Source organism: Macrosteles quadrilineatus, unplaced genomic scaffold (genome assembly GCF_028750875.1).
Source record: "Macrosteles quadrilineatus isolate MER2022 unplaced genomic scaffold, UCM_ALF_1.0 Scaffold_10__1_contigs__length_6754688, whole genome shotgun sequence".
NCBI lineage: Eukaryota > Metazoa > Arthropoda > Insecta > Hemiptera > Cicadellidae > Macrosteles > Macrosteles quadrilineatus.
The window spans coordinates 3813893-3839370 of NW_026542603.1; the positions used below are offsets into that span (position 1 = coordinate 3813893).

At 34.2% G+C, this 25478-nt stretch overlaps 1 protein-coding gene across 10 annotated transcripts in view; it reads right to left on the reverse strand.

Moving 5' to 3' along the window:
* Nucleotides 1-18773, reverse strand: part of LOC129004620 (mitogen-activated protein kinase kinase kinase kinase 5-like) — a 71481-nt gene extending 52708 nt beyond the window's left edge. For all 10 annotated transcript variants that reach the window (XM_054433156.1, XM_054433165.1, XM_054433163.1 and 7 more), the window contains exons 1-3: nt 18382-18773; nt 6270-6327; nt 2200-2355 (exon numbers count right to left, since the gene is read on the reverse strand). In XM_054433156.1, coding sequence (XP_054289131.1) covers nt 2200-2355; nt 6270-6327; nt 18382-18492 — 325 coding nt within the window. In that variant the 5' untranslated portion in view covers nt 18493-18773. The remainder of the gene's footprint in view (nt 1-2199; nt 2356-6269; nt 6328-18381) is intronic.
* Nucleotides 18774-25478: the final 6705 nt, after the last annotated feature.

Consider the following 25478-nt stretch of genomic DNA (forward strand, 5'->3'; position numbering starts at 1 on the left):
AGTGCACATATAAACTACTCTGCCACTGAAAAGGTTTAAGGGTGTCCACAGAAAATTTGTCATTAATTTCCATAACTTTCCATGACTATCTATTACCATTGATTTCCATGACTCACAAACCTTACTTTAAAATTATAATATAATATACAAAAACGAATAATACTGCCTGGACAAGTTATTCCACAGAAATTACTGAACTATGTTTTAACACATTAACAGATAACAATGGAGTAATAAATAAAAAAAAAAAATATAGTATTCAAAATAAGGAAGGAAAAAATCAAACCCAGCCTTCTCCGTCCCCATAGCTGAGCAAGTTAAGTTCTCTCTCCACTTTCTTTTTTCCTTCCTATATATTTTTAATATTAAAACGTTACTTTTTCAAGTTAGAAACATGTATATGCATTATAATATTTTTAAAGATACTCGTTAATACCACTATAAGATTTTAATTTATTATCTTATTAAAAAAAGCTTTATGATGGTATCTCCCGATCTTTGTTTATTACAGTAATAAAATAACAACCAACGCATAACTATGAAAAATACATGCAGAGTAACACTTTTAGTTATAGATAGTCACCTGCAATGTGGACATACTCTTTAAATTTTGTATCAAAAATCATCATAGAAGCTAATACAAAAGTTTATTTTATTGAAATTATTTAATTCTTTATAGAGCAATTTAAGTCTGTTGTATTTTTTTTACAAAAATAAATAATTATTCTTTGTTTTTTATTGAATTATTTATTGAGTTAGCAGTGTTAACAAAATTTAGCTTAACTTAGAAGAGACCTAATTTAAGACAACTCAAAACATTATAGCAATATTAGTATTGCAATTTGAGTTGTAATAATGAAGTTGTAACATTTTCATATAAACTACTGTTGCAACAATATGCTACAAATATTAAATTAAACTAGTAAACCTATAGGCTAGCTCGAATTCGAGCAATTGCGAAGTATTACAGGCGTTATTTTAAAACAAATAATAGTCATAATTTCCGATGACTTATATAATATGTGGGGTTAAATCTTAAAACAAAAAAGCCTTAATGTTCACAAAGTTTCATTTAGACCTAGTGTATTAATAATATATAAGATTATAAGATAAAGTAGGGACGGATTGTATTGAACGAATACAAACTTTAACTCATTAACTACTACAACTGTAATAAACTGAATTGTCGATTGTCGTACATTTGTAAAAAATCCTAAAAAATGTTACAAAAATGAAAAATGCTGCATAGAAAAGTCCTCTCAAATCCATCCATCATTGGAGATTCCCATGACTTTTTACCTATTTCCATGACTTTCAATGACCAGAATTGTTTTCCATGACTATCCCTGACTTTCCAGAACGTGGGCACCCTAGGTTTTGTAAACCCACCACCTATTGTTTGTATTCGATTAAATACTATTCCAACTTACAACGTAAAACTGCTTTACACATTAAATTAACCCTACGATAAACATGAAGATATAACAAAATTTCTTACATACGTCAAGGATCTCATAAAATTATAACACTCCAGTTGCAGTAATCTCACAGACTAAGTCAATTTCAAGATGAATGGGTAAGAGTCCACAATGGCACAACAATCATAAAACTTTACACAATACACAAATATTGGAATAATTTACTGTCACTGACAGCATTTTCAATCAAATATGGTGTGAATTCTGGTGAACGAGTAGGATAGGAACTTCCTGCCGTTCCTTTGACCTATAAACATCGCTCTTTCAACTCGAACCTTATTTGGTTCAAATTGCTGTTGATGACTGTGAAATATTCTATTTTTGTGTGTGTATAAATGTAAAGTGTTTTTGTTTCTTGTGCTCTTCCTCATTCAGGTTTGCCTGCTAAACATAAATCCTTAAATACAGGCCCTTGTGCTTTGTGTTTATCCTTAACCTGAAATTAAATTTCTAATTACTCTACAATAGAACCTCCATCAACAGATGGAGAGACTTTTAACCAAAATATCAGTTAACCAAAACGGTGAAGAAAAAAAAACTAGAACACATCTTAGACTAAGAAATAGAAAGTAAAGTGACAAAACGTAAGAGTGACCTGAACATATGAATGATTTGAAAACATAATGTTCTACAGTTAAATTACTTATCATTCTGCAGTTCCAAAACGGTATTTTAAGATCAAATTGGTAACCTCCGCATGTGTATATGACAAAGTTCTTACTATGGTATATATCCTGCAAGGAGCCTCCTCCGCAATACTCCATGCAGATCCACAGTTTGTCTCTGCGCAAGTAGCTGCCGTAGTATGCAATGATGTTCGGATGTCTGCAATCCTTCATCATGAGAATCTCCTGCTGGATTATTGCAAAGTCTTCTCCTGCAATGTTTCAATGAGATTAGAATAATAGGTCAGATTTTTAAACTACTTACATTTTTCTATGTGTCCATTTGTTGAAAGAAGAATATTTCAGTTAACCCTTCAAGGGGGTATTGTCAGACCTTGCGACGATGGTTTTTCCACAGATCTCGTGTTGCCCTTTGCTGTTCGACATATAAGTATTGGGGATTAAATTCAATCCCTAATTTAATTAATTATTAAATAATAATACCCCCGCCGCAGCAAACCTGCCGACTAAGCGAATTTCCATTTGTCTGAATTGATTTTCAGTTAAATATATTTTAATAACATTAGGTTTAACGAGTACCTAGGTTTGCTGCTACAAGGAAACTAATAAAGTGTGTTTTTGAGTAAAATATTGATAGCTTAGTACAAAATAAATAAATTTGCCAAGTTTGATCAAGATATATCCATCAACAAGCAAACTACAACATTTGACAATATTCTCCATAAGAATAACATGGGAATTTTAAATTTACAATTTTTTTAATTTTCTCCGTTACTAACAATCGAACAAAAATACTTTTATATACTAAATTATTTGTTTTTTTAAGCTCTTTAAAAAGGTCTAAAGAGAAATCGGGAAATTTTGTGTTTTAAGGGTCAAAAGTGAGAAAAACCTATTTTTACCCCATAAAACAGATTTTTATGGGGATAGTAAATAGGATTAATCATTTACCTATAAATGACCATGGTAAAGCCCCGTTCCCATGGTCCGATCGTGCTGGTTCGCAAACTCATTCAAGTTTATCCCGCTTTACACCTTTAAACCAAATTTCATCAAAATCGGACAAAAATTACTCAAGTTATCGCGTTCACGGACGTATATATATATATATGTCTATATATATATATATATATATATATATATATATACATATATAAAAATTTGAACGAATGGTGTTTTTGGCCTCTGGGGACATCAAAATGAAAAAGTAAATCGGTCCCGGGTCTAGGTCTTACCGTGCCACCTACGGTATAATAGCTACTTCCCTATAGGGAAATTCGCTAAAAATGGATTTTAAAATATCTAAGGGGTTATTAATTGAAAATTTAGGTCCTTGTTCACAACTAAATGGTTTTCTAATGGGTTCACAGCTTTCTGTAGTTTTAACGTTTTAAAACAATACATCTATTTCTGTCACGCTCAATACAATTGGGAACAGCTGTAACAAATAGAGTAACTAAAATGGTAAACAGTCCTAGTTTGAAATAGTTTCAATGATTAATCGTCAGACAAGGGGGTCTTATATAACCTTTGCATTTTATTTTTATGTGTGACGAGGAAGGCCCATAAAGCCGACTTGAAGGATTGTATAAAATATGTTTTCCAAATACAGTAGACTCCCTCTACTCCAAACACCTTTTAACCGGACATCGGTTTAACAAGACTACACTCGGCGGAAATGACATCTCTTTAACCTTTTAGAGAGCACATTCGTTTTCAAAACGGGAGAGGGCGCACCCGGAGGTTACTTCCAGGTCAATAAAAACAAACATTCATGAAGTAAAATTTGTATTTTAGTGCACAAATTAAGTTTTATTTTTAATTTTAAAAATCAAAAATGTGTTTGGTGAACTCTTAATTATAAAAAAACTTAATTAGATTTTATAAATATAAAATTAAACTATTATTCTATCAAATGTTCTTACATAAAAGTAGGCCTATATGAAGAAATATTTTACAAGAATATATTCAAGAAGTTAATTTAAATTTTACCATAATGTCCTATAATGTGGTTCTAGATGATAACACAAACAATACCTGATGTTTTAAGTAATTTAACATTCGTAAATTTAACGTTCGGGAATCTCCCTTTCAGCACCGGCTAAGAGTGTTGCAATTTGAAATTTAACTTCTTCACTCATCTTGTAAAAACTATATATTTACTAAATAATGTCATGAATCGTAAAAAAAAGAATTATTTACACGCAATAATCAACGCACACACTACACTAGAGGTCGCACACGGAAGTTGCCTCCAGGCTGTACAAGAATCGGCAGAGCGCACACGGAAGCTACTTCCAGCCTCTTACAAAACTGATCAAAACTAACAAATATAAAGTAGTAGGGGTGAGTTTTGACCTTCACTCGATTCTAGGAATGAGGTGCATGAGGTACAGTGACACTCACACTGCCGACACCGCTCAAAATAATATAATCGCGAAAAATAAAACATCCCTGGAGGTTACTTCCGTTATGCGACCTCTGAAAGGTTAACCAGACAATTTGTATCAGCATATCGGTTTAACCGGACTAGATCGGCAGGAAGTGGGTAGTGCTAAAACGACTGTTCTATGAAATATTTGAGACCAGTGATCACTTGTCTAAATACATAATATCATTATTGGCTTATACAGTATGCATTTAAACAGTCCGTTTTAACGAGTTTTTGGGGACGTCGTTTTAACTGGAAAACCCGTTATCTGGATTGGCCTTGGTCCCGAGGAGTCCGGACAAGAGGGAGTCTACTGTATAGAGAAATAATGTAAACAAATAAAATCTCAAACTTACATCATTAACTTACAGTGTATTTACGACAACAATTTTATTGATTATAAATATAAAATAATACCAATGTTGAAGAAAATGTTGTTATAAAGAAGTAAACATTATTTTCCAAAATCCAAAAAGCAAGCTGCAATGGATAGTTCTTTAAATATTTTACAGTTAGTCTACTGAGTTTATTATGGCCACAAAGAAAAGGATATCTATTGTTAGGTTAGTTAAGTTTGCACACACTTCCACAGCTTTAGGTTTTTGCAGTTAAAGGTTAAAAGAAAAAGCATTATGGACAATGATTGTAACATTTTATTGCCATATTGTGTAATTGAATGTCATCTGCAAACATATGTGAGTCACCAAGGCCTACATGTTTTCTGTGATAAGTAACTAGTTAAACAAACACATTTCAGCAGTTTTTCATGTTGTTTTAAATCAAGCTTCAACATTTAAAATTCTTAAACGTAACATTTTCAAACTAGTAAAAAAATCAGGCCTTATTTAACTCATGCCTCTACCTTACAAAAGAATGGCAAAAAAACTAGGTTTAGGTAACTATTTATATTTACACGTATTATTTTAAAGAGTGTGAAAATTATTATTTATAGAAATATGTACAGAAGGTTATGATAATTTGCTAACATAGTTATTGGCATTCAGTAGAGTTTGGTTTTTAAACTAGTATACTCCATGAATATTGGAATCCTTATTTTATGATTTTAAAAAACAATAATGATTTTACTGTGCAATGTGACCCTAATCTTTATAACTTCCTAGGCATATAAGAGGCAATACAAAGGTCTATTGAGTTAGTAATAAATTGGAATGCCATACTAATATTAATCAAAACGTTACTGCTTTTCAATGACTTCATCTTCACATCCCAGGACGATAGGTTCTAACTTGGAGTGTTTTACACATAAACAGGTGGTTGTGGCATTATCACATAGATAAAATCCATTAGTGATTGGCGGGATTTGAGCCCGGGACTTCGGGCTCTGAAGCTCCGAGGTCTACCACTCACCGCTTTTCAATAACTAGAGGGGAGAAAATCTGCACGTGTACATTTAACTAATGTATGATAATATATATTTTAATTGTGTTGTATTGTGCATTGCAGGGTTATTATTAATTAGTACACTGATTAAACTGTCCAATGTTTATACTCAAATAAAATTTTTAGTTACTGTAATAATTACTCATGTTTCGGTTTTATACTGTTTTTACTGTTGAACCTAATTGAAGTTGCTCGGTCCCATGCAGGGTTGCCACATTTGCTGAGGGAAAAGTTGGGACGGCTCCTCCCCTTTCTGCGACAGAATCAGAACAGGTGGCCATTCTAGTCCCCCGGTACATTTAATAAAGATTTATATATTAACGTTTAACTTACCTGGTTCAAGCTTAATGACCTTGATAGCTGCTAACTCATTAGTAGAAAGCCTCTTAGCCTGAAAAACAGAATATCCATTTAATTTTATATAATATCAAACCAACATCAAATTGTATTGCTATAATAATTAATGTTACATTAAGGGGTTGCCAGAGATGATCCCGGTCAGTGATGGATCTATGTGTCTGTATGCCGATGACTCTAATGTTTTGTTTTCAGGAAAATCCAATTCAACTATTGAAAAATCCTCAAACAGGAGTCTTCTCTCTATAAAAAAGTTTTTGGATGAAAGAAATCTGCTTATCAGCACAACAAAATCAAATCTAATATCCTTTTCAACTAAACAGTCAAAAACAGCATTTGAACCTAATATTTTTTATAAAAACAGACAAAATTTATCAGGTAAACCAAACAAAGTTTCTGGGACTGGTCATTGATGAAAATCTATCTTGGGATAATCACATAAACTATGTAGTAAATAAATTATCATCTGGCGTTCATGCCTTGCGGCTGATGTCCAAGGTTTGCAACTTGGAAACTCTTATGATAATCTATTATTCTTTATTTCATTCCCACATATCTTATGGAATCGCCATTTACGGAGCAACGACTAAGGAAAATTTGGATAGAATACTTATAAAACAGGAAAAAGCTATTAGAGTGATCATGAAATTAAAAATAACAGATTCAGTTAAAAATATCTTTCCTGAATTGGGTGTGTTAACAGTTTACAGTTTGTATATTTATGAGACAATTGTTTTTGCAAAACAATTTAATTTAATTTATTATCCTCTGCAAGTAAATATAACACACGCTTTAAAATTAACCTTCCTAGACATAATTTAGAATTCTACACCAAAAAACCTTCATATACAGGATTAAAATTTCTTCAAAAATTACCCATTTCACTTAAAAAAGAAAATAATACAAACAGATTCAAAAGCCAACTAAAAGACTTATTGATAAGAAACCCATTTTATTCTATTAAAGAATTTTTAAATTGTAATTTCGAAACGTTCATTTGAATTCCAGATACTAACTAGTTTTACTCTGACGTAATCGATTTTATAATTTGTTTAAGTAATAACACTCATTTTTAGTTTTACTGTATAGATCCTTTGTAATGAATTACTTTAATTATTTAGTTTATAATTTTTTCTTTATGTTAGTTTAATGACGCTATTTAAGACATATTGTCTAAACTTGAATAAAGAATATTTGATTGATTGATTGATTGATTGATTGATACTAAAAACAGTTTATGAAATTTTAAGCTCAAACTACATATGATGCACCTTACTCTTGACGTATCGGTAGATAATTTTAGTTACTCTAGACTATTGGTAGTTTCAACCACGTTTGAGAGGGAGTAAGTGGCATTGATGTGTCCGCTAAATATACTGACATGGTGAAAAAACATTTTCACCCAATTGGGACCTTCAACTTAAGGCAGGGCTCCAAAGCAAAAAGCCTTCCGCAGTGTTAAAAGCCATTGGTCACTGTCAAAATTAGGTCTAGAGCACTAAATACACTCTAAACCACTAAAACAGGGGTAGACCATATTTAAAGCCTAAATTTTAAAAGTTTGGATAGGCCTACATAAATCAATATTTGTAATAAATGGACAAATAGTCTTCAGGTTTGTTAGTGATTGACACAACAAAGATCTGAATAACAACCCACATACACAAGCACGATTTTATTTTTATAAAGTTTTACTTTATTAAATAAAATAAAATTATAATTGAACATGTTGTCCATGGTCATATAGTAATATAATCAACATTTCTCTACAATTCTATGTATAAAAACACAAGAGATCATATTTCTAAAGATCTCAAGAAAAAATTTAACATTCTCTGTTTAGTTCATAAAAGTAAACCATTTCCACTCATCCTACCCTCATCTCCATTCATACTTGGCTTAAAATACCTTCTTTGTATGGTCGCCATTTCAATGAAAAGTATTAAAAGTATTTGTACCTGTAAAACATTAACTACCAGAAATGGATGTAAACAATTTATCTCTCTTCATTTACATATACAAATACTGCAGGCTGCATTAAATAATCTAGTAGAAACTTTAAAGGAATGTTAAAATAAAGTGCAGATGATCTTAATAAACTTTTGAGAACTATTTAATGGAAGCAATAGTAATGGGTAGGGGTTTCTTCTCCATTATGACACACACACACCTTTGTTTGACTATGAGTCATTTTCATGATATCACACTGAAGGTTAGGTTTGGTTCTATTAGTACCTACATGAAACAATTGACTGGATATTACACCAGCCTTTCTATTCAAAATGTTGTTCCTTTATTAGCAAATTTCCCTATTGGGAAGTAGTGATGCAAAAATCTCGCTCAGTAGGCTTGTGAGACGAGTGTTGCCGCGATCGCGAATGTTGATCACATTATTACCGAGATTGCAACATTTACTTGCGAAGTGTTGCCACTAGCATTACCATGATTGACGATCATTGATTTTATACCAATTAATAAAAATAATGATTTCCTAATAAGCCTTCGTGGGCCAGATCAAATATGTTCACAGGCTGCATCTGACCCGCCGCGCTGGCTATAGGTTGGAGACCCCTGCAGAATCTATCCATACCGGTACTGTTATAAAATTGAGGTTGTGTCTGTCTGTGCAGCTGTCAGGACTAAAATACTAAGCCAACACAGCCAAAATTAGGCACAAAGATGGTCCATATAGCTAGGAACGTCATAGGCCTATTCACTTCCCTAAGTTCCTATCGGGCTTTGTCCTGTTAATGTCCATAGTTTTGAGATTGAGATTTTCAATATTAAATATTAATAATTTGTTGGTCTCCGTGGATGCATGAGAAAACTTATAATGTTTATCTTTGCATTGACATTTCAATGTAAACAAGCAGAACCACCAAATGCTTATTTCACAATTTCAGACAGCTGATCCAAGCAAATAAAATATTAACATGAGATTTAACCATGCACGAGACTGCATGAGATATAAACATAAAAATTAAAATAAAATATAATATTTTACACATCTATGTGGTACCCTAGGTTTATTTAATCTAAAACTTTGTCATAGATTTTTTATTCTAAAACTATACCATTGAGTATGAAAAAAAATACAAACAACTATTCTACCTATATCCGATGCTGTATCAACCCAGGCTCTGTATAGGCCTAGTTACCTATCTAATTTAAGATTAAATTAAATCCAATCATTAAAAGGCTAACATTTAGAGATAGTTTTATAACTATCATGTTATGATAATATCAAGGGAACAGCTGTTCTTCTAAACTGAATTTTCTTTCCGTTGCGAAGCAGCTTCTTTCGGTTTGCGAAGCAGCTAGTTACTTGATAAATTTAATTTGTTTGTTGGGAGTTTTGTTTATTTCATTCTATAAGCTACATTTCAATTTTCAAAAAACACCTCAATGCCTTCCCTATAGCAGCAAATCTAAGTACTCATTAAAATGAACCTTATTGAAAAAGGAGATAAATCTGACAATTTTAAGGGATCTCCAAATATCAAAATGGAGCTGTCCGTTGGAATGTAAAATAAAAAAAAGGGAATGTTTTAGTAGAAATCCAGCCTGGTAAATGGAAATTCGCTTAGTCTGCAGGTTTGATGCGGTGGGGGTATTTTAATCTAAACATTTCAAGTCTGTAATGCTAACTGTAATAATCTATAGTTGATAAGGCAGTGTCAAATATTTCACATAGAGCAGGTCTGAGATATCAGAACCACAACAGAAGTGCACTGATAAAACATGTCTTATCAGAAGGCCATTTCTTAAGTCCACTACTTTTAAATCAACTTCATTTATATTTTTCTTCAGCAATTCATGCATGAAAATATTACTTTAAAAACTAAAGTAGCCTTTGCAAAGTTGCAAATAAAAATACATTTGAATGACAGAACTATAAACCGTTTCTATTTAAACTGTCTTTGGACTTTTGTGAAATTAAGTTACTTAACTTAAAAGGGGCCAATAATATGCATTTAGTCAATAGTAATTAACTCAATGGTAAACTCAACCAGTAGATAGAAAATACAGTCATATTAATTCAAGAAAGCCTTGCCAATCTCACAGGGTGCACTTAGGTTGGTTTATTTTGTATGTTTCTAATATGTTGAAGAAGAATTGACTTATTTTTCCTAAGAAGAAAATTAGGTTTAACCCAAGTGTGACAAAAGACTCACAACAATTATCTAGATTATTTATTAGATCACCTCTTATGAAATAACTTACAAAATGTCTTATTAAGTACATTTTCAATCTAAATAGATTATTTTTATTATAAAACTCCGTGGACTAACCAAACATGACGTTATATGCCTTACGTTTATTTCAAAGCAGTGAATAAGACCTTCTATGATTATAAGTAATGTACAATCTGATGAAGGAATGTAAGTAATTACAGGAAATGGCCTTGCGTCAAACAGATTGACTCACTGCGTGAGGAACTATGTCCACCAATTGTTGTTATATTTTTGGAAAATGGCCAAGTCATGTTTCCAAACGCTGCTTTCTCCTTAAACTGACAAAGCAAAATTGGGTCAAAAGCTTAATTGCTTAACAACACTTAGACAATTGATTTAGATAGGCTACTCTAAGTATACTAGCCTCATACCATCTTCAGCTTATTGTGATATGTGATAAACGTACGGTTAGGTCTTACAATGAACTACTCACTTTTCGATCATGCCCTATTACTAAAAGGCAAGAAACAAAAAGAGAATAGACTATTTTTTTCTGAGTTGATTAAAGAATAGCACACTTCTTAACAAGGTAAAATACAAAAATGAATAGTTAACACCAACACACGCTCTATATGCTGAACAAAAAGTACTTAACTTCACCTAATTGTTGAGAATGACAATTCTACTTTTAAGTTCAACATTTTAAATACTGGTAACTCCGTCTCAATCAGTAAAGCTTGTTCTTTGATATAGTAGTGTAAATAAGACGTTTTTATTCAACAGCTAGTAAATGGCATTTAATTACTACAGTTCTATAGAAAATAAAACAAATAATTTTAACAGGTTTGTTAGCGAATTTTCAATCAATACAAGAGATATTAAGATGTTTAGCCTACTTTGTTCACCACTGACAATATTGTCTGCTAAGGGAAATTAATATTCTCATTTGGAAGAATAATGTTAGGCTATGGATTTTCTTTCATAAGGAGTGTGAAAAGCTAACAGGATCAAGACATATTTCAGGGTCAGCAGCATTCAAAGAGGCCTTTGTTGATGAACCAGCCATTGCAGTAATGTCAGTCAACAAAGATAATAATTGACCTGTGGGAAACATTCCCAGATATTGTGTTGCTGCTACATTCCATTGAAACATTACTTACTTAATAATGATCCAATACACGCTTAATTTTAGTGGCAATTTTAAAGGATATTTATGGTTTTAGGAAAATATATTCCCTTACTGAAATATAAAAAGGGTACTTTCAACTTCTCTAAGTTAAGTTATAAAATGTTGGGGGTAGCGGATTTCTACCCCCGGATATTTACCCCCATGAAAAAACGCCTACGTCATTTTGACGTCACGAGGGGCGGGGCTTATACACGTTCGAGAAACAGCCCGCGACTGGAAATCTACCCCCGGACATCTACCCCCGGACATCTACCCCCAGACATCTACCCCCGGACATCTACCCCCGGAAATCTACCCCCATTGGTCAGCTCTGCCGCGTATCGGCCAATATTCATTGTGTTGTATAATTGATTTTATAAATTGCTTTACCTTCTTATATCCAGTAGTAAACATGCGATATGTCGATGTCTGTTTTAACATTATCCATATTTATAATTCAATAAGTTGTAACAACAGTCCTTTTCAACCCGACCTACTTCACTGATTTTTACGATTGAGGTGTCTTTTAAAAGCTTAAGATCTAGCGCAGCACAAAATGGTAATTAAAAGGATATTTCGATTATGGCTTCAAAATGTTGACCCCTAAGCCTTTGATTTATTCCTTGAAGGTGCTTCCAATGGTTGACCAACTTTTACACTATACAGTAACAGTTTAAAAGTGAAATGTGAGGAGTACTCGTCAGATCAATTTTTAAGTCAGGTTGTGAAAACATGAATGATCGTCTGCAACTGTAAACAGGAGATGAAAAAGTTATGAAAATAATATAATATTGCACACTTTTCACATGGTCAAGTGTTACATCGTACTGAACCATTGTTTTTACACACATTTCTTAAAGGATAAAGTGAATAAACTGTGGTGACCTTCCGGTTTATTCAATGTAGGCCTAGTAGGAATAATTGTTTAGTAAAACAAAACTCAGTTGTAAACTGTTAAATTGAGAAAGAGGATCAATACAAGTCAGGTGTATAATGGTAAATTTTTCATATCATCTAGTAAAAAAAATAGTTTCTAAGATTTAAATGCGTACTAAGAAAGGATTTAAAGTATTTTCTCTTAAATACCTAAAATAAGACAATTCAGTTGTAAACTGTTAAATTGAGAAAGAGGATCAATAAAAAGTCAGGTGTATAATGGTAAATTTTTCATATCACCTAGTAGTAAAAAAATTTATATATATACGCCTAAATACCCCCATTGCAGCACATTCGCATATTCAGAGCATGTATAAAGTCTTATTGGAAAATCCTGCCTTAAAACAAAACTTGTCAACTTATGTCCATAAATAAGTGTTCAAAAGATTCATTCATAAGAATACCAAATAGGAAGTGAATAAGCAGGTTTCCTGTTAGTAAAATGTTAAAATGAGGCATTTTAAGGTAGTATACAGAACAGAATTAGGTTAAACCCGTCGACACTGACGGTTACTTTCAAGGCTTATGCTAATTCATTTCATAACTGCGATAAATAGATTGAAGTAATACAAATTTTGAGCATTTAGCTCTTTTGATGAGTAATAAGTGTAAAAGCAATAATGACTATTGCGTTAGTTACACAATATGGTTGATCATTCAATGAATAAAATATTTCCCATACCGTACGTCATAACAGTTATTGTTACAATGTTAACCGGTTTCTCTTCTTTTGGAAGAACCTTTAAATAGTTTTAAAATCGTATTGGTCAATCTTTTGTGATAAACACTTCCGATCCGCGCTCATGCATGCGCTGTTAGCTGTTACTGTATGTGAAAGTTTGTCAACCATTTAAATCACTGTCTGGAAATGAATCAAATGCTTAAGGGTCACACTTTTGAAGCCCTTTATCAACATATGGTTTTAAATACCATTTTGCGTTGAGCTGAATCTTAAGATTTAAAATTAGACCTCAATCATAAATATCAGTGAAGTAGTTCGGGTGAAAAAAGGCTGTTACAACTTATTTTATTAGGAAGATAGATAATGTTAAACAAGGCAATGACATATCACATGCTTAATACTAGATATTAGAGGGTAATGATTAACCGAAGAGACGTTGATTTACATAAAACAATTAATAAAACCAATTACAACAATGAATATTGGCCGATACGTGGCAGAGCTGACCACTGGGGGTAGATTTCCGGGGGTAGATGTCCGGGGGTAGATGTCTGGGGGTAGATTTCCAGTCGCGGGCTGTTTCTCGACCATGTATAAGCCCCGCCCCTCGTGACGTCAAAATGACGTAGGCGTTTTTTCATGGGGGTAAATATCCGGGGGTAGAAATCCGGCGACCCAAATGTTGCATGTTTCAATATTAGAGAAAAAAAAATATTGTCAAATGCAAACATATCCAATTCATATTGGACTAGTAAAGTAAGCCTTTATCAAATCGGTTAGTTCAAGTGATAGATTAAATTATTCTTTAAAGAAATAGAATTTGAATGCCATGATAAATAGTTTACTCGGCATCCAAACAATGAGTGCCTAGTAATACAAGGTCGAATACATTCAATTATATAATAGTCACTAGGCTAGATTTTACCATAACATGGCTACAATCACTTTTTAATGCTAAACCTATAACAGTATCTAAGATTATGAAACATAGAATCCAGTAAAAAGTTATATATTAGCTATTAAACTTATAATCAATAAAATATTGTCTAAATTGCAGTAAAAATTTCATTTGAAGTAGTTATGGATTACTTTATATTTGAACCAGAGGCAAATTTAAATTCTGCTATTATTCAACAACAGCCTATTAGAAAGCATACTGGTAATCTATATATTTAATACGCTAGGCATATTTTTGTCATAATTGTTTTGGAGTGGTGGTGCTACCGATCACCATGTTCAAGGTGTCGTTAGAAAGGTCTTAGCATGTAGTTTTGCCATCAAACAAAAAACTTTGGAATTCCATCAGGGCTCTGCCCCAGTGGCCTTCAAAGTTCCCATGTTATTCTTAGGGAGAAATTATTTGTTTACATTTAAACAGAAGAATACTTTCAAATTGACACTAATATTTAAAACAGCTGGTTATACTACAATTTTGCACAAAATCAAAACATAACCAAAAAACTGTTCGACATAATGGAGACTATAAGACGTTGACCAGGACGGCCAATAGGAGGAGGTCGACAAATTTTAACTGGTGGACAAGAACGAAATACAAATAATACTATTGTCGTTGATAGCCGAATACAGCAAGCACCCTTCCGTGTTGGGTTTAAGTGTGCTCTCCAACAGCCGTATGAAGATTTCACATTCAATTTAGGACTGTTGGTTCATCGCTGCATAAGCTGTTGATTTTGGAAGACAAGGAGGCGGGTGGTACTACATCGGAAACAGAAGAGAGGAGACATTAGATGAGTGGCAAATGCGTTGGGAGCAGAGGGTTTTATGTTAACGTTTTAAAGGTAAACTTTTGTATGTATACCTAACATCAGAAAGAGACTGGAACAAGATTGGGAGATGGGCCATTATGAAACGCAGTTTGTCACAGGACATGGAAAATTTCAAGGCGATTTTGTGAAGATTTCACATGGTGGAAGAGAAGGTATGTAGATGTGGAGAAATAAAAACCACGAGTCACGTATTTATAAATTGTTCACTTCAGGAGACAAATAGGAGAGAACAGGAATAAGTCTTGGATAAGATAGGTTTAGAGATGAGAAAACAAAACATGATGAGTGACAAGGAAACAATTGAGACGTTTAGAAAAGTGGGAAATAGGAAAAACCAGGGATACATACAGGCGTTAAAATTTAAAAAAAGAAACAAACAAAAACTAAGAATGAAAAGAAATGAAAACTTGTTCATGAAGGGGAGAGGAAAGGTTAGAGCGAATCTCAATGATCCCTATCGCTCAGGGCGGTATGGGGAAGGGAGTTGTGCTGTTAGGCTTTTGGACACATAATGTGTCTGGAAACCTAATGTGGCTATGACTAAGGCTATTTGTAGAAAACACTATTTACATTAAATGTTGATTATATCGATCTGTTATGTAGGCTACATCTTGAGTATTTTCATAATCTTTGAGTCAAATTTTCTAAAGTCATCAGAAATTATGACTGTTATTCGTTTTAAAATAACGCCTGTAATTCTCAGCAATTGCTCGAATTCGAACAACAGGTAGGGCCTACACTAGTTATTTTTAAAAGAGCTTGATTCAGGTAGATAGATCTTGATGGATTTATCGGGTTGGTCCTAAGTGTCTTTTAGGACGTCTCTCTTGTCTTAAGCTTCAACATCATAAGTAAACATCACAGTAGGCCTACCTGGATTAGAATCTTTGTCATCTTTTACTCACAAAAAATCGCTAAACTATGGTGAGTAGAATTGCTAAGTCGGTTGCCCTAACACCATTAGTCACAGTGGTGTGTGGGGCGCCGCAGAATATAAAAGGAGCCTGAGCCACGACTGTATGGATATTTTATCACAAATTGTCTTTAATGTGTACCGTCAATGGTGCCGTATAACAATCTGTAGTTGTGCAAACAAAGAAAAAAACCCGTAGTAACATCTCTTGTCCAAACGGTTCCTCCTATCTTGAGCAGTGTAGAAAAAAACATTAGAATTTACAACACATCTATTGGTACAATTCTAGGTTATGGAAACTTAAACGTTTTACTCTGGCATTTCAGATCGTAGTCTCGCAACGCATGTGAAGATGAGAGAACCAGGTTCCATAGCTACTAGGCCTATCCGAGAGCTATTAAATGTAAACAGATATGTAATTAGCTTTGCTAAAATGAATCCACTAATATCCCTTCGATAAATGTTCAGTGCAAGATCGCATTGAAGCTTGAGAGTTGGTAGTGGGCTATGTTGCCAGACCAAGGGTACATCAAAAGGCCAAAAGTTACAGGAGATCTAGATGAGTGTACACCTGACTGTCTAAGAAACCATAAGTATTTCTAGGCCCTTTTGGAAATATGATCCTATGACCTGATAGATAGACCTTTATCAGTCCAAGAGAGATTTGAAGCTAGTCAGCCAGTGAGAGAATAAAAGTTTCTTGAAATTAACTGCATGATTAAATTTACTTAGGTAGGATAGGCTACAATTTTTTTAGCATTTTCTTTCAGAATTGAGTTGAATAAATGGATGTAAAGGGATATTTCCTAGATGCCTTAAAACCATCTAGAAATGTGTCACTCATAAAAGGGATAGGTAGCCTACCACAAATTTAAAAGTTACTTAAAGCCATATACATAGTCCATATAAATAGTCCCATTTTCTGGTAGACTATGTTTGAAACTCTAGTGTAAGAACCTGGATTCCTTTGAGGTACTGAATCTATGACTACAGATCTTGCAGCAAGAGTTACGATACGTTAACATAGCCTACCACCACATAATGAGCTTCTAAAAAGATTAAGTTAAGAGTAGGCTTTGGTGATTATGGTGTGTTTCCAGTGGCGGTTCCAAGGGGTGAATACAGGGGCCAAATTTATTGGACCCTGGGAAAAAAATTTAAACGTAGGCCTCATTTCGTCTTAAAAACGTAACTGAGGTTATCAATCACGGTTCTAGAGGTTAAAAATAGTTATAGAATGTCCCCAAACGGCTTTAAAACACCGAATTTTTCAGGGGGAGGACCCCCAGAAACCCCTCCTTTCTTGGAAATCGCAAACCACCCGGTAAGTTAGTCCCCCCTTGACAATTTTGTAGAACCGCCACTGGCTCTTTCCACCTGTGAATTCTAGCGAGAGGCAAGAAGTAGGCGTAGCCTATTCTCCTTCTCACTCTGAATGGAGCAAACTGTATTCCTAAAAGGTACCTATAAAACCTATGAGCCTCAGGGATCCGTTACTTACCCAATTACGTTTCTTTCCAATAAAGGTACTTATTTAGGACCCAGACCCCAGCTTAAACGTTCTAAAATCACTTTTAGCGAATTTCCCACAGGCCTATGCTTAAACAAGACCGGAAATAAAAGGCATGAAAGGTGTGTTGCTGGCTCATCTGTTAGCATATTGGACTTTGGAGCGGGAGGTAGGTTACGTGTTTGATTGAAGCCTATACCTATTCAAAGGTAATGTAATGCCCTCATTAGGGCCTAGGTAAGTTACCTATACGATAATCACTTTGCGAATCAGAATTGAAGGACTAGGCCTACAAAACAAAATTATGTCCTTTGGCTGATTCCATCCAAGGCCACACTAAAAAAACAGGCCGTAATGCTCGTCAAGCATGACGTCACGATAGAAGACGGCAATGACGTAATGTTTGCCGTTTATGATCAGCTGCTTATTTAAATCTTTTCTTGGAAAATAAATAAATAAATATGGTACCTACGTTATTGCCGTCTTCTATCGTGACGTCATGTTTGACGAGCATTACAACCTGTTTTTCTAGTGTGGCCTTGTTCCATCCCTGGACTAGGCTATGTTTAGTAGGCCTAGGCTACAGAATTAGATGCATTGTGCAATAGGCCCTATTTATATACTTATTGTGGAGGGTTGAATTTTTTTTTAACTCGGCCCTATTGCACAGAGCGTATGTGCAACAATATTTGATAAGCCTAAAGAGTTTTTGATACCAAGTCTTTAGGCCTAACTTGGAACTTGTTCAATTCTCTACCCTTACTGAGGAGCTTGTAACTTGTTTATGGTTAAAACAGGTCTTGTGGCATCCCTGTGTACTGATGAACTAGTTATAAATAAAGAAAATGAAGGCTATAATCTAACAACTTAAGTAGAATCTTTCAACAAGGTAGGAGGCCTAAGGGTAAGGTACACACCTTGTATACATCTCCATATGTTCCACTACCGATGCGTTGAATCAACTCATACTCATCTTGTGGGTTTCTACGGCTGATGTCCGAAGATAACACTCCAGCAGCGTGAGCCATTATGTATGAAACTTAGGAATGTTTTTAAATATACTGTTCAGAGACGGTGCGCCATTACTAGCTGGTAGATGTAGAGTGCCTTGCTCCAGCCTACACAGCTCACAAGATTGTCAACATATACAGAAAGTTAGAACGCACCATTAGCCCAAACTACATCACAGATTATAAAAATCACTCGTCCATTAATATTTACATTCTTATCTAGGTAAATATTGACACAAATCCACTGATTTACAAACACATATATACACTAACATGCGAAAAACAATAAGACAGATGGAGCGACACTGAAACCAGAAACTAGAAGTCTAGCTAGAAACAGAAACAGTCAGATAATAAACGAAATTCAGTCTGCCAAGTTTGACTGACACACATAACGACAACGACATCACATCAACCAATTACGATAGGTTGGCAAGATTGAACTATATTAACACATATTGCTCAGCTGGTATAGCATGCAGACAGTTTTCATTGTCATAATATTGAATGCATTGAATATAGAATCTTTTGACATCGATTTTACATCATTTTCTAATGTTTTAGAATTTATTCTTAACAACTCCAATTAAATACCAAGCGAACATACATAATGTTAAGGTCTCCAGAGACAGGACTAACGATGAGAGAAGGCATCTCAAGGAACTTCGTGATACCCTAAGGGAGTATGTTTTATCTATGGTGATACTCTGGAAACGCGAAAGAATACTGGCGATACTGATCTCAGTGATCTCACGATTAATATCGTAATAGAGTACCTAAGATTGTTAAGATTAAAAAAAAAAAAAAAAAAAAACTAGTCACGCACGATCGCAACCTCCAAGCGTATATGCAAAACGTCAATGGACTCCGCACTAAGCTGGCAACTTTAAGCAAATTATTATCCATGACCCTATACGATTGTTGTTTTGCTGGAAACTAATCTTTCAGATGGCATTGAACCAGGAAATTGTTCCTCCTGGCTACAAAATATTTAGGAAGGACCGTTCCTGCTTAACCAGCAACAAATGCAGTGGAGGAGGAGTTCTTTTGTTGCAATCAAATCAAAATTTAAAGCCAAGGCGGGGAATTGCCATCTCCTGTCCCCGATATTGAATGTATTTTTTTAATTCTCCAGATAAACCCTCTAATAAATATGCTGATTGTAACCACTTACATACGCACACAGAGAGCATCGGCTGATTATGATCACTTTTGTGAAGGTGTTGATCAGATCTTATCAACCGGGCCCAACTTCTTCATGTGTCTCCTTCCTTGGTGACTCCAACCTGCCGCATGTAAACTGGACTGCTAACATAATTATGCCGTCCTGCAACTCCTCTAGAAGACTGACTTGGCAAATCTCCATTCCCTTAATCAAGTTAACAATGTGCCTATAATGCCAGGGGAGTCACTCTTGATCTGGTCTTTTCCTCGTCTAGTTCTACAAAAGTCTCACATGCATTGGATAATATCCTACCTCTTAAAGATACTCACCACCCAGTTTTATCCATTGACCTAAATGTGGATACCTTTGCCGATCAAAATGCGAAGTTTATGTCCCTGACTTCAACAGATGTGATCTTGATATGATATATCAGAGTCTCCTCAACAAATTGGGTACAGTCTACTACTGTCGGGGGGAAATGTTTAGACACTCGAGTTTGAAGCTACAGAAAATAAGTGACCAAACTATAACTTAGAAAAACACGTAGTATATATAAATTTTCGTTGTTTTATTCTATAACCGTTGTTTTATTCTATACGTATTCCTGTGAAAACAAAAAAGGTTTAGCTCGTTTAGGAAATTTTTTATGACAGTCGGAAGGTAAAAACTGCCTGTTTTTAGAGTATCAAAAACCATCTTATGACTTTGAAAATTCGCACAATGTAAACTAAACGCCAGAGAACTTTATCAAACTAATACAATATAGACACATATATAATGAATTAATTTGTGTAGTCTCAGAATTTTTACTCTACCTACCCAAAAAGTTTTGGTTGTAATTTTTGTAAATTAACTTTTTCTCAAAAACGGCAAACGCTAGAAAAAAATTTAAAAGCTTGTTTTGGAGGTGATTGGTTTTGTATTTGAAATATTGATACTGCTCAACCAAATTGTTACGCATATTATTTATATAAGTTAACATTTAATTTGGATAGTGCAGAGGCCGAATACGGCACTTCCAGACCGCCACCGGCTCTGACTGGGCGCATACCCCGTACAGTGTTGCCAAATTGAACACCTGGACACTGAGCAGTGATGGGCTGCGAACTGTTGTCAAAACTGAACAGCAGTTATTATTAATTATTAACCATTTCCCATCACCTTTTCTAATGAAGGTTTTGGACCTTCAACGTCACTCCAACACTTCTAAAAAAAACATATAGCACTGACAATCATTTTTATTTATTTTTTTTTTTTAAGAGGTTGGCGGCCTCTTTTAACCTTGCATTTGCCCGTCCACATAGGCTAAGCGCCCGTGCGTGGATCGTTTACAGCAAAGCAAGGAGTGAGCTGGTACAGTACAAAGGTGAACTGTACTGATAAAATGTTATCGGCAGTGACCAGGATCCGAACCCACGACATCGCTGCCTTGGGCCCGAAGTCCGCGACGCTACCGACTGAGCCACAGACTCACTAAATTGCATATTCCGAATCTGACAATTTAGATTTAGCACCTATATTTGGGGTGGTAATTACTTTCGACCCTTTGGAAGAATGCAAAACATGATATTTCCTGTGAGTCAGTCAGTGACACACACTGCGTGAATCACCTACGCTCGGGCTCGGTCAAGGTCCATCGTGGCAACACTGCACTGGATTCCTGACCGGGCGATGGCGTCTGCATCCCTTGCAGGCATGAGATCATCCAGGATTTTTTAAATTTAATAACTAACATGCGGAACAATTTGGTTGAGCAGTATCAATATTTCAAATACAAAAACAATCACCTTCGAAACAAGCTTTTAATTTTTTTTCTAGCGTTTGCCATTTTGATGCAACAGTTCATAAAATTTTGTATAATTAAATAATATATAAATAGCCTATTACCAGTCAATTAAGCCTAAAAGCCTATTTAAAATATACTATGTTTAAAATCTATTTCAAACACAAGCTAAAGTAAAAATAATTATATATATCCAAACATAATCTCAAAAAGTAATTTACCCAAATTAAATTTCATATACTATTAATTGGCCTAAGTGACTAAAAAGTAACAGTGAACATCAAGATCTAGAAGACCTGAATACATTGTTGCTGAAAAACATGTGTTAGGTAACAACTGGATTTCCTCCTTCTTCTACCATGAACTAGCCTGATGAAAGTGTAAAAACTAGATTGTATGATTTTTATATTATAATATTTTCTAGTAAAAAGTGAAAAGCTAAACCAATAGTCTAATTATTTCAAATAGTTTAACAAGAAGAAATATGGAAACTTGGAAGAATCTTGGTAATCTCCATCTTATTATTACAGACAATTATATTTAAGTGTTGGACAATTTGAGAACATTAGCCTAATTCTGAGGTGGATCGAGTAGCCTCCTAGCTGTTAAAATTTATATTCTTGATTCAAGTAAAGACTTTTGTTTTAGAACAATCTTATCCAAATTCGATATAAAATTATTTAGTAAAAAAGAAATCAAAGGCTAACTTTATTATCATAAAAAAAAGTTTCAAATAGGCTATTAGCAAGGAAATTGGTAATAAAAGAGAGTTCCAAGCACGAACCTAAAAACCCTGAGCTTGCATTGAGAAAAAGTTGATTTACAAAAGTTACAACAAAAACTTTTTGGGTAGAGTAAAAATTCTGAAACTACTCAAATTAATTCATTATATATGTGTCCATATTGTATTAAAGTTATGTAAATATTGCCATTTGATATCGATTGGTACAATTGCGGCTTCCAGAAGAAAATAATTTTTTCTATTGGGACGAATGGGACGATGGAAAAAATGTCCGAACCGAACCACCAGCAAAATGGCGGCGGTTTGGCACCGAGCGCACACATACGTCTAACGGCGGAAGGCAGTCCTAGGGTCAAGTTGCCAGCTGTCATATATGTATGTAATTAAACGGTATCAGCATTCTGACTGACACATACTTTCTCCCACAAGCTTGTCAACAACCTTTATCATGTAAGCGGAGAGGAAAAATATGATATTTTAAAGTTACAAATCATAAAAGTTGCAATAACTTTTGAACCGTAATTAATTGTTACAGCAATGGGGTGTTGTACTATTATTTTTAGAATTATAAGGACCATAACATTTTGACCAAAACCAGCTTTTCTCCAAGAATCTGTTTTTTTTTTTAAATGGGAAAATAATAGGTTACAATAACTTTTGAACCGTAATTTTTACAGAAATAGGAGTCGTAGACCTACCATTTTGTTCAGAATTTTAAGGGCTACAACATACTACATTTTTATCAAAATAGTTTGGGCCATTTTTGAGAAAATCCGATTTGTACGTTACTTTATGGGTTTTTATGGGAAAATCAACATTACATTTCTAAAATATAAAAAAGCCTGGAGATACCATGGATACACACCAAATTTCATCGAAATCGGACCACAGGTGTATTCCCTAGCTCTGTAGTGTAGGCTACACATCCAGACACACACACACAGACATCACTTCGAAAACCACTTTTTTGGGTCCAGGGGGACCCAAAACGGATATATCCGTTCAAAACCTAAACTCAAAAATTTTGACGAAAACAATACCGGTACTTTCTCCATATACTATGGTATAGGGGGAGAATAAAAGAAATACAAATTTGTACTGTTAGGCTAAAGTGTCTATTAGGCTACTACCATAGCTACCAAATACAATAACACAAACACATCTTTTGTTTTATTTTTCCAAAGTAAACAGCTAACGGTCCAAAAATCCACAAGACAGTTTGTGGAATACAAGTTTGATTAGTATAGTGATAGCAGCACGACTCCCTTGTAACACCACCTATATACGAGCACGACTTGTTCACAAGCCGACCGCCGACCACACGTAATTTGAGCTATTCGCATGCAAATGACATTATAAATATTACGAATTTTGTATGTAAAAATAACTAAATAACTAGTTAATTTATATTTCCACATTGTACATTTTTTAGCATATATTTTATTTATTTTATTTTATTTTATTTCCCAACGGCCGAATATAGCCATATAGCCGAACATATAGCCACAATCTTCAGTTTTTCTAATAGTAGGAGTAGTATACTTGTATTATTGAAAGACAATGGTTAGTTTATCAATTTTTTAAACCATCATATTAATATAATCAAATATAAAAGTGGAAATAAATATCCTCAATCTTACAATAATATTAGAATCTATTTTCCATTATCCCAGCAGAAAACGATACTAGGGATCAGTGATCAGTTGTGCCAACTCAACTACCTGTCATTTGCCAACTGACTTTTGTAAAAACGTCGAAGATAGAATCCGAATCCGTGTATTTCACAATGTGACGGTCATATTATCAGAATCAGAATCTCAATCAGATGCAGAATTAATTTGCAGATGTTGATCCAGTGCTGGGTTCACAACAGACCAACCGTATGATTCGGTTGTGTGTCGAAGAATATCGAACATGTTGTAAGTCGTATCTGTAATCGCATTGCATCGCATCGCACTCGCACAAGCTAACATCGGGATTGGATTGGAGTGCTGTCGTCGTGTCGTCTGCCGCTCAAATCAAATGGTGAAATAATTGATTGAGGTTACTCAGGTTATGTTTTTATCTATGTTGAGGAATTTCAATAAACTTAGTTTATTTATTTATTCCCAATTTTATAATTAAGTGAGTTTGAAAACGCTTTGCCCTATTAGAGTCAAACTATTAATAGCTTAACCGAATCAGCAAAATAAAAATATCAAATCAATTGCGCAAATTATGATGTCTTTTAGAAAACCAATTTAGGCCTTTTACTTATGGTTTCTGAAGTTCAAATATAAAAAACCAAATATTATTACTCCAGAATTATTATTCTAGGTTCCAATTATTGTTTGGGGAGGAGGGGGATTTATTTACATACAATTCCCCCATTGATAATTATATTAGGATGTAGCCTATTTAAGTTAATACAAATAAAATTAAAAGTATGCTGGTCATATAAAAGAATGAAACTGACACAATAAGTTAAGATAGGTAAGTCATATAGTATGTTGGAAACAGAGCATATTTTAAGGGATTTCCACTGGGAAACAGAGGCGCCGGACTTACCGGGTGGTATGGGATACCGGGGGTCGGAAGATTTCTATGCATCTTCTAATGAATTTTTCGATTATACTTATTCGCTTGTAAATAGTCCATATAATCTAAATTATGTACCGGTATCCTAGAATGTCATAACAGGCCAAGGCTCCCTTAACAACCTCTTGGGCCAAAATCATAGCTCAATATAGCCTACTCTAAAATATTTACATAATTTTTTTTTTAATTCGGATACATTTCAAATGTGAATTATTAAAAAAATATGCTGGCACCACCCATAGTCACTGGCCGACAAAATCTCAGCACTGTGTCACCCATTTAACATGTTATTTTATATGCCCTGTGTTGGAATGTAAAATAAAATAAGGCCTAAATAAAAGCTTGCTTCAGCCTGAAACTTAAGTGTGTTGGTTAGGTAAAATTTTAAAATTTAACAAATTTTACCTTCAAATTAACTCATAGAACACATCTTTTTAACAGGCCTTCTGGTGAGTGGGGCTGCACTTTACTTGACGTCCTACACTCATTCGATTGTTTTTTTCGATTCGATATTTTCATTCGATATATCGTTTGGTTAGTTAGGTTAGGTTAACCTTACCAAACTAACCAAACGATATATCGAATGAAGCAATCGATTAATCGATATATCGATCGATATTTTCATTCGAATGAGTGTAGGACGTCAAGTAAAGTGCAGCCGTGAGTGGTGAAAAAACAGTTACACTTTACTCTTTGCATGCATCTTTACTAATCAAATTCATTCAATACTTACCTAA